The sequence below is a fragment of the Gossypium raimondii genome, chromosome 12 (genome assembly GCF_025698545.1).
Source record: "Gossypium raimondii isolate GPD5lz chromosome 12, ASM2569854v1, whole genome shotgun sequence".
In the NCBI taxonomy this organism is placed as follows: Eukaryota; Viridiplantae; Streptophyta; class Magnoliopsida; order Malvales; family Malvaceae; genus Gossypium; species Gossypium raimondii.
Genome location: NC_068576.1, coordinates 49,917,167 through 49,927,975, shown reverse-complemented (window position 1 = coordinate 49,927,975; position 10,809 = coordinate 49,917,167). Strand labels below are relative to the sequence as shown.

Genomic DNA, 10,809 nt, shown 5'->3' with positions numbered 1-10,809 from the left:
TATCTTTTTATCTCACAACCCGAAACCCCATCGAAAATCATTTCCCCTTCATTATTGTTATTCTGAATTTCTATGAAAGATAAGACTGGCAGTGACCAATGAGGGTCAATGGCATAAAAAAATTAAAAGAAAAAACATACCACATGCCCTGTTTCAGTTTCCTCTTCATTATTGAGATCATGTTCAGCCTACCCCCTCTTTTAATGGACATGATAAAAGATTATAAAAAGTAGCTATCATCTTAGCCCACCAACAGCATCTCTACTGGCTCCTGCCCTATCTCTAACATCTATCATTGTTTATAAAGCAATGGTGTCACCTGAATAAGACTAATTTCAAACAGTAAAACAGATGAAAACGATAAAATTATCCTTATTTTGAATCCAAATAAAGATGGGAAATTTTGAGCAATATCTTCACGGGGGTGGAAACTTACCAAACTTGAATACCATACATGGAAAAGATGATAAGCTTTAATATATTAAAAAGTTATGACAAAACAGAATTACAGAGTTACTTTATAGTATTAGACACTCAATTTGGTTATGAATCTCATGAAAGATCCCAGTGAGGAAGGGTTCATCGCAGCTGCCTCACTTATAAAGCTTGAATTTCAACCAAGAATTGGTAAAATCAACAATGGAAACACACTATAAAACTAGTAAAAACCAACAGCTACATTGATGGGATCACCTCAACCACCTTCGTAGATCACTAGTTGAAGATGGTGACATTTCACCACCAAGGCTCTCAGTACAACAAGATGAATAGTTAGACTGTCGTTCCAATCCGAATTGCGATCTGCTTACACTTTTAAAACTCGGGCTCCTCAAGCTATGACCATAACCTCTGTACCCCATCCCGATACCATATGGTTTCGGGACGGGAAACGATAGCCTTTTCCTTGCTTAACCGATTCGGTCCCTCTCTGGTGTCGATGGCCTGTGTCTTGGTGCACTTTGAGACCTAATCCTAGCCTTTGCAGACTCTGTTGCTGCCATGTAATTAGGCAATGTAGTAGCATTGTTTATACTAGTACTAGCTTGAGTACTAACCCTGTCTGTGTAATAATAATTGGACCTTAAACTTGGTTTTTGTGATGATGAAAACGAGGTTCGGTCTTCCCTAATGCAATAAGGGCTCGCAGACCGTACTTGAACCGGACGTGTTTTCGATGGAGAGGGTGTAATTGGAGAAGGGTGGAAAGGTTGTGCATTGTGTTGAGCCCTATGGAGAGGTGAACTAGGCCTTTGGTGATAATGGTTTGAATTTGTTCTTCTATAATTTGGTGCTACATATGAATAAGGCTGTGAAGTGTCCATTTCAACAGTTTTGACATTATCTCTTTGATCCATTGAAGCTCTTCCTCTGTTATCCCATGGTTTAGCAGGCATCCAACGATCAAGCCACTCATCTTGTCCCCCCATTGACGGACTCCTTCGAGCTCTCCTCATCTATTTTACGGTCAAATTGGTTTATATGAATCATTACAATATGATACAACAAGACATGGTTAAAGACCGAACATGAACCTGTTGTGACAGTGCTTGTGACAAGCTCTTTTCGCGTTTCAAAGCAGCTTCTTTCCTATGTTGTAACATAGCTTTCACTTCTTCAACTGTGTGTGGCCTTTCGTCCCAATCATCTGCTATGCTACTTCCTTCTCTCGACTAGAGCACACACAGACATACAGACAAGGCAAATAAGAAACTGAATCTTTAAACCACACATAAAGTCATAAACAAAAGGCTTAAAACACTTACTAATGATCTTCTATCCGATATATTTAGAAGATACCGTGATTCCCAACACTATTGGTGTCGCTAACTGCTGATTTCCGGCTGCAACCATCGTGCGAGAGCCTCATTCTTTGGTCTAAAACACGAGACTGAACTTTAACCAGTGCTTGCATGCAACGAAGCGTCATCTTGGCTTGCTTTCTCACGTTGTGACCTCTCACTAAAGCTTGTAACTTCACTAGCCCTTTTAACGCACGTAGAGCTCTCCTGGCCTTCATTATCACTGTGAAACCCTTTTTTTTGAAAACGGAAAATGACAGTTACCACCAATCTTTTTTTATAAGGTGTGATTGGATCGGCTCGTAATTTGATCATTTTAATAAAAAGTTTTATTTACTAAAATAATGATTTCCGGTCTACAAAATCCAGGAAAACGGGTTCGAGAGTTGGTTACGCTCGAGGAAGGGTTAATACCCTTGTAACGCCTAAAATTGGTAACTAGTTGATTACTCGATATCTTAGTATCGAAAATTGAAAAATAGGAGACTTTAAAATACGATTTTTTGTTAAAATAGTTAACTAAATCAATTTTTAAGAAAAAAAGGGTTTATTTCAAGTTAATCGAGAAGAAGGGATTATGTCCTGTAGGTTAGGACATAATACCTTGGATCCCGAAAACGAAAAAAAATGCTAAAAAAATTTATTTATTTTGAAAGATATTCGGTTATCTCGGTTTTAGAAAGAAATCATATTCCGTAAATTAGAATACGATCTTTCTAATTCCAATATAATAAAATTAATCTCGTTTAAAAATATCTTTTTTATGCATCGATGCGAAAACAAATATAACATTTGAAATATCGTATTTAATTTATTCGGTATGGTATAAAAAAGAGCTAAAAGTTAAAAAAATCATGCTTAGCGAATAATGATAATGCAACATAAATTCATAGTAATAATGGCATAATATATTTAATAAAATATAAAAGATATAATAGTAATAATAAATCATGGTACTATTATGCATAATAGAATAATAATAATGAAAATGATAATATAAATAACATTAATAATAATGAATAATATAAATTTTGAAACTATATAAAAATATAAATAAATAATGAAATAACAATAATAAGGGAAAAATAAAGAAAATAAAACAAGCCAATTATAAATAATAATAATAAGTAAACAAACAAATAAAAACTAATAAAAGTTTAATTAAAATTGAAATTAAGCGAACAAACAAATAAATAAAGCAATATTAAATAAAACAGTTTAATAATAATAATAATAATAATAATAATAATAATAATAATAATTGAAGTTAAATAGATTAATGATTGAATTGAAGTCGAAATGAAGTTAGGGATACAAACTGTAAATAATAATAAAAATAAAATAAAAATAAGGATCAAAATAAATTGAACGAAAATAACCAGGGATCAAAATAGATATAATTCCAAATACCCTGAACGCACCGTTTTTGGGCAAATCGGGGGACTAAACTGAAAAAAAAAATTAATAGGGTACAAATTAAAAAACGAAATAGGACTTAATTGGAAACCGTTAGAAATAGGAAGGACTATGAACAAAACTAGACCCTTCATCCAAAAACACGTGGATCCTAGGCGGTTCGGACCGGATTGGGTCGGTTGGAAAAAACGACGTCGTTTTGGGGCTATTTAAACCATTTAAAAAAAAAAAAACCAAATTTTCCATTTCCCAACTCCCAAGTCTCACTATTTTATGTTCTTTTTGGAGGAAATTACTCAAAATAAGGAAAACACTCCTAGTAGGAAACGTTTTCCCTACCAAAATCCTTCCAACCTCTCTGCGACCATTCTCAATCCCTTTCCACCCCCATTGTTTCTTTACTCTCTTTTATATTCTCCTCCCCACTTTCTCTTCGTTCTTCACCTCCCATTTTCTCTCCTTTTCCTTCTTCCCTCCCCACTAGTAAGAAAATGGCTACAGCTTTCTCACCTTCCAAGTTTGCCGCCCAACCATTCCCTCTCAACACCACGTCTCAAAACAACCCTCTTACAATCCCCACTACCGCCTCAGCCTTCCTCGGATCCACCCGCAAACCCATCCTCCTTAGTTCTTCTTCCAATTTGAATCTCCGCCGTGGATCCTTGACCGTCGTCAAGGAAAACAAATCCAAATCTACCCCCAATCTAGTAACAACCCCATTTTTACTTTCTTTATGTTAATCTGTTTCATACCAAATCTGTGGATTTATTTATTTATTTATTTTATGTTTAAATTTCTTTTCTGTTTTTAAAATTTTAGTTAATTACAAAAGAGGAAGGGTTGGAATTATACGAAGATATGGTATTAGGAAGAGCGTTTGAAGATAAGTGTGCTCAGATGTATTACGATAGTAAAATGTTTGGTTTCGTTCATCTTTACAATGGCCAAGAAGCTGTTTCAACTGGTTTCATTAAGCTCTTAAAGCAGCAAGATTCCATCGCCTGTACTTACCGTGATCACGTGCAGGCCTTAAGCAAAGGCATCCCTGCACGTGCTATCCTGAGTGAGCTCTTGGGTAAGGCCACCGGCTGCTGCCGTGGCCAAGGTGGATCAATGCATATATTCTCGAGGGAGCACAATATGCTTGGCGGGTTCGCTTTTATTGGTGAAGGAATCCCTATTGGCACCGGTGCGGCTTTTACCTCTAAGTATAAGAGGGAGGTTTTGAAAGAAGCGGATTGCGATCACGTCACTTCGGCATTTTTCGGGGATGGGGCTTGTAACAATGGACAGTTCTATGAGTGTTTGAATATGGCAGCGTTGTGGAAATTGCCCATCGTGTTTGTTGTTGAGAACAATTTGTGGGCTATTGGGATGTCTCATTTGAGGGCTACTTCTGTTCCTCCAATTTATAAGAAAGGACCAGCTTTCGGGATGCCGGGTGTTCATGTGGATGGGATGGATGTATTGAAAGTGAGGGAAGTGGCTAAGGAAGCAATTGGCAGAGCTAGGAGAGGAGAAGGTCCAACATTGGTAGAATGTGAAACATATAGGTTTAGAGGACATTCATTGGCTGACCCTGATAAGCTTCGTGACCCTGGTAAGCCTCTCATCATCTTTGCTTATTTGTTATTGCTAGGGCTATTGTTACATTGATAAAACAAGAACAAGTTGCATCCATGTGTGTTGTGCTAGTCCTAAAATAGTCTTAAAGTTGAACTGATTAACTCTGTATGTTCCATGGAAATATGTTTGTTATATTATGCTTGAAATTAAAGTGTGGGGACTGAAAGATAAAATGATTCAATTTCTTGGTTCTTGTTTGGCAGCTGAGAAAGCTCACTATGCTGCCAGAGATCCCATCACAGCACTGAAAAAATACCTCATTGACAACAGTCTGGCCAGTGAAGCAGACTTGAAGGCTATAGATAAAAAGATAGATGAGGTGGTAGAGGAAGCCGTTGAGTTTGCAGACGAAAGCCCTGTTCCTTCTAAAAGCCAACTGCTCGAAAATGTATTTGCAGATCCAAAAGGTTTTGGAATCGGACCTGATGGCCGATATAGATGTGAGGACCCAAAGTTCACTGAAGGCACTGCTCAGGTCTAAGCTTTCAAAATAGGAGGTTGATCAAAACTATTTATGTCAACTTATTTATTATTTCATGGTCACATATGTTTAGGTTGCCTATCCATATGAAATTTTGGGTTCGTGACATACTTTCCATTTGTTCTTTTGGATAAATTGCTTTGAATGGCAAACCACAAAGCTTGGTAGGCTCTATTTCCTGCCATGCTCATAGTTTGATGGTCTTCATATTTTTCATCATATTTTTCTTGTATACAGTTTGCAAGTTGGGACCATTTTCAATTGCAACACCAGAATGAATTATTTATTTACTTAAAAATTTAATTATGTTAAATTATAATAATTATATTATAATTATATTATATTATATTATGAAATAAAAATTTATAACTAATTTATTTATTTATATTAATTAAACAAAACAAAAATCTTAGATTTTTGTTTTGTTTGCTCCTCAACTTTTGCTAAATGGCTTATTTGCCATTTTGGTCTTTTTATTTTCTTTTAATCTGCAATTCAACTTTTACCCTTTATTCACTTTAGTCCTTTTTCCTAATTAATCTTAATTAATCTAAATTCACCTAATTAGAACCTAATTAGGCACACCACTAGTCTCATAAATATTTTTAATAATTATTTACGAACCCATTTCACTAAGACAGAGGCTCGATATTACATTTTTTCGATGCCCGTGAATTTTGGGTCATTACATCGACTCTGCCGATGAGACACTGGGTGTCAACTTTGCTTCGAACTATCTAATGAGGCACTGGGTGCCAATCTGGTGTGTTTGGTTGGATCTGCGTATCCTCCAAAGTCCGAGTCTGTTAATAGGGGTAATTAAATGAAAAGTTAAATCGAACGAAATGAATCAGTTGAGCCATTAAAAAGAAACGTGATTGTGGAATATAATTAAAAAATGTGAATTGAATATGAAAATGTGAATAGAAAGCATGAACTAAATGTTCATGAGTTAAATAATGACTCAATGTGATAGTATATGATGTTAACTAATGAAAAGCCAAATTGAATTGTAAATATTGAGAAATGAAAGTTATATATGAATTAGTTTGGTAAATTTTAAAGTTAAATGATTTAATTTACTTGGTTATTATATTATAATTTGAATTATAGTAATACCACTGAGTATGAAATACTCAAATGACGGTTGTTTCCGTCATGCAGTCAAGAGAAATTAAGGTCCGGTTCAAAGATCTAGAGCGATCCCGACTCCAGTACAAAATTTGGTGATGTAATCTTTCTTTTGATAAAGTGGCATGTACTTAGGTGTTATATTGGTCACTTGAAAATGTCTTATGCTTTTGGTTGAAAATGATACTAAAATGATATTTTGATACTTGGTGTAATGAAATGGAAATAGAATTATCATAACATATTTGGTATATTTGGCAACAAGTTGAAATAGAATAAATGAAGTTTATTAAGTTAAACAATATATGTGAATATTTATTTAGTAAAGTACTAAGTTGATGTTTAAGATATGTTTAGGTGTATTTGAATATGAAATTGTATGGATTGTGATATTGGTTTTGAATTGGTTGCGGTTTGAAATTGTAGGAACGTTAAATATTTATAAAATGGGTTATATTGAGTTTTTAAAATAATAATAATAATAATGAAGTCAATTAGTAAAACAAATATTTATATGAATTTATGATTATATTATAATATGTTTGTTATTTATTTAAGAATTACTTGTAAATTGTCTGATATGTCTAGTAATGCCTCTTAACCCTGTTTCGGCGATGGTTTAGGGTTAGGGGGTGTTGCATTTTAATTATGCATGTTAAGTAATTTTTTGTGTGTCTCATTAAAAGAAACATCCGGGTATTTATACAATTATCACTGTTCATGATTTGAGTCTATTGTTCATGACTTAACCCCACTATTCATAGGACTCACACTCTAAGCAAGCCTCGAGCATGTTGGACATGTGTATCATTTTAAGTTGCACGCTAGAGTCCGCGGTTCCCTCTGTACGAACCCTTGGGTGTATGCGAGCTAGGACCGCGAACTCCCTTTGACTCTTATAAGCTAATACCGCAAGCTCCCTTAAACTCCCACGAGCCGATATCGCAAGCTCCCCTAACTATTTTCTCATTGTACGTCTCGTGTTCATCCATCTGGTTGGGTCTGGCCAGGTCGCGGATTGGCGACCCAAAGCTTATCTGGGTCTCAGGTCGGTGACTATTACTGTATGACAATCTAGTCCCCCCTAGTGGGCCTAAGGAGGGTTATAAAGTGGCGCTCCTTAGGGACATCACTTCGTGTTTATTAAAGCATGTAGAATACGCAACGTCTATTGTGACCTTATGTCAGCTTCGCCACGTGTAGGGACAGATCGTGCTCGCGTGTATCTAACTGTTGGTGTCCTTTGTTTATTTGAATCGTCAGAACGTGGAGGGAAGAGACTTCTTTAAAATGGGATTTTTTGAAACCCTAAAACTCACGCTCTTAACTTTTTTGTAACCGGAATCAGTCGAAGCTTTTCTTTAAGGTAAATCCCAGTTTCTTCTCGTTTTAGGTTTTAAATTTCCTCTATTATTTTTTCTTCTTTCTGCATCGAAAACATATCGAGAATGAGAGGAATTTATGGTCAATTAGTTTTGTGTTGTCCACCACGGGAATGTGCTTCCAAAACCCTTGTCAAAGCAAACTTTTTCCTATACACTACAAAATACGAAGATATGCATTGGGCTTTACATGCGTGAGGAATCGAGATTCCCAATTTCGCCTACAAATTCTCTATTCTTAAGGGTTTGCATAGGCTAAGTGACATCAGCGATGTTAGTTTCTTGTTCCCCCTCCACGCCTTGAAGCTGGGTTTCACTTGCCTTTGAACTTGTTCTTCTGTCATCTTATTGATGATTACTAGATTGCCCCTGGTCAACTCTGTGGATTTTGTGGTGGATCGCGATGGCTTACTTTATTGACTATTGTCGTTGTAATGAAGTATCACAACTCGCAGTTTTCCAGAGCTTGTATCTATTAAAGGCCTAGAACCGAGCAAATTCAGTGGGTTTTCATTACTTCTCTCCTCGTGGAAAAGGTCTAACCATAATTGCGAATCGATGTCCCAACCTTTGGTTGAACTAGAGGAAGTATATCAGTGTGAAATGCAAGCTCACAAATAGGTTTGGCTTTTCTACAAAATGATCCGCGTTGAGTGGGGATATGTGCTCCTTCCAACGAACTATTAGGACAGATGGAGGTGAGGTCTAGTTGAGAAGGCTCCACGTTGGCAGTTCCTTGGTTATTGAAGATGTCATAACTGTGAGAAACGTTTAATTATAATGTTTGGAGGGCTATAGCCCTAATGGATATAAATGAGGTGATAGTAGAGAAGTTGCTGAGGCATTAGGTGCGGTCTCTGAAGGCCGATCATGGCCACACGTGCTCTATGGTGGCGACAACCATTTAGGCCAAATTTATAAAGAAATATATTCAATTTTCATATTCAACAGATTCATAATGATTAATTAACTTTTAATTTCGAACTTTAATTATTTATAATTAATTAAATAATAATTTAAAAATCTTAAATTAATTCTCAAGACATTTCTATACTTAGTGAGAAAACACATCCATTTGTGAATGCAACCCATTTCTCTAACTTCATCATTTTCATACATTTCTATTCATTTGGTTTTACATGCAATTCAATTACGGTTTCAATAAACTCTGGAATGACCGATTTAACATATATAATTAGGATTCAAATAATTTATAATTAAGTTTCAATTTTTACCTATTAATTATAAACTTATTTAGTCACGAGTCATTCCACTATAGAATTTTGATTGAACTCTCCTTAATTACATATCATTATGAAACTTACTTAATAAGTGCTCGTCTAATGACCTTGTCATAATTGTGTTACCCTCATAGGATATCCTTAAACTCTTTTAAATAACTTGGTTCTCCCAATATGATCCTATTTTATCTTATGGTAATCATTACATCTTTTTTCATGAAAAGTCAATTACTATCAAATAATAATCAAGTTATTTATCACAAAGACAAACGAATCGTGACCACATTTACTTTTCATTTATCATGTAATGTCGATGAGGGGATATTATTTACCTATTAGTTGGATTATGAATTTCATTGTTGTAAATTATGCTACGTATTGTAAAAGTCGTATACCAACAACACCAATTTTCAGTTTCTTATTTATTTGAACTCGGGCTTTTACTTACATCAAAATATACAAGTCACGCGTACATAGTTCATCATCCACTCAAGATTAAGATATACCACACTATGAACGTTACAAGTGAATAAATTCATAAACAGATTTATGATCTATTTACTTGAGTTATATCCAATGTACTGTCAATCCAGTCAGTCACATCTATATCTCTATCTTTTGGGAGTCATCCGCTTTGATGCTTAAGACAAAACATCATCCAATTGGAGTTGATAGACTGCATATTAGCCTTTCAATCAGTTTGCTCATTTTCAATTAAACTAAGGACATGTTTAAATTTACCTACTAATACAAGTTGTCTTTCCATATTATGATCCGACCACATAATATCGCTTAGTATGAGTTAAACGTTAGATAACTAGTGAGTCAATATGCTCTCATTTGCTTTGCTTGCAAAAAAAATGAGGATAATATACAAAGCGTATTAATGTAATTAATGAATATTTTATCAAATTATTTTTGTTTGAAAAATATAAATATACAAAAAAATATACTATACTTAATGCACTAGATTCAACATTTTTAAGTTTGAAAAACGGGGATCGACTTTTAAAATGAAAACGGGAGTCGCCACCGATCTTTTATTGTGGTGTGATCGGATCACCTTAAAAATAATTTTAGGTCTGCGAATTTTGAGAAAATAGGTTCGGGAGTCGGTTACGCACAAGGAAGGGTTAGCACCCTCGTAACGCCCAAAATTGGTACCGAATCGATTGTTTAATGCATTAATGTCGAAATTTTGAAAAGATTTAAAATACGATCCTTTGAAAAGGAGACCTGAATGAAACAAATTGGATGATGAGGCTCTTTTCTTTCAAAGAAGTAAATTGTCACACTCAGTAAGTTAGAGTGCAACAATTTAAATCCTCAAAATTAAGTTTAACTTTTAAAACCTAGGCATTTTGAGAAGGATATCCGATTATTTGGGTTAAATGAGAAATCAAAATGCAGTAAGTTAGGGTTCAATTTCCCAAAATTCCTAAATACAGAATATTGCCTTTATTTTTAGAAATCTTGAACTCAATGTAGCAAAATGCCATATCCAATAAGTTAGGATCCAACATTTTGAAATCCCGAGAGAACTTTTATTTGAATCCGTGTGGTTTTATTGCAAAAGAAATACTTGGCTATCTAAATTCAACGAAAAGAATCAAAGCCCAGTAAGTTAGGGCACGATCCTCTCGAGAATTGTGAACACCAAGTATTTTGAAAAATTTCGGAACAAAATGATCTTAATACTTTAAAGCATCATAATAATTTTTTTAAAGCATATG

The 10,809-nt window shown here is 34.8% G+C and overlaps 1 protein-coding gene and 1 pseudogene across 1 annotated transcript; one reads left to right on the top strand and one right to left on the bottom strand.

Moving 5' to 3' along the window:
• Positions 1-455: 455 nt before the first annotated feature.
• On the bottom strand, positions 456-2,044 carry LOC105764812 (protein IQ-DOMAIN 17-like; annotated as a pseudogene).
• A 1,434-nt stretch (positions 2,045-3,478) lies between these two features.
• On the top strand, positions 3,479-5,541 carry LOC105764810 (pyruvate dehydrogenase E1 component subunit alpha-3, chloroplastic). Its single transcript, XM_012583573.2, has 3 exons — positions 3,479-3,922; positions 4,035-4,815; positions 5,045-5,541. Exons 1-3 carry the CDS (start codon positions 3,707-3,709, stop codon positions 5,320-5,322), a joined length of 1,275 nt encoding a protein of 424 aa, XP_012439027.1. The 5' UTR covers positions 3,479-3,706; the 3' UTR covers positions 5,323-5,541.
• The last annotated feature ends 5,268 nt before the right edge of the window (positions 5,542-10,809 follow it).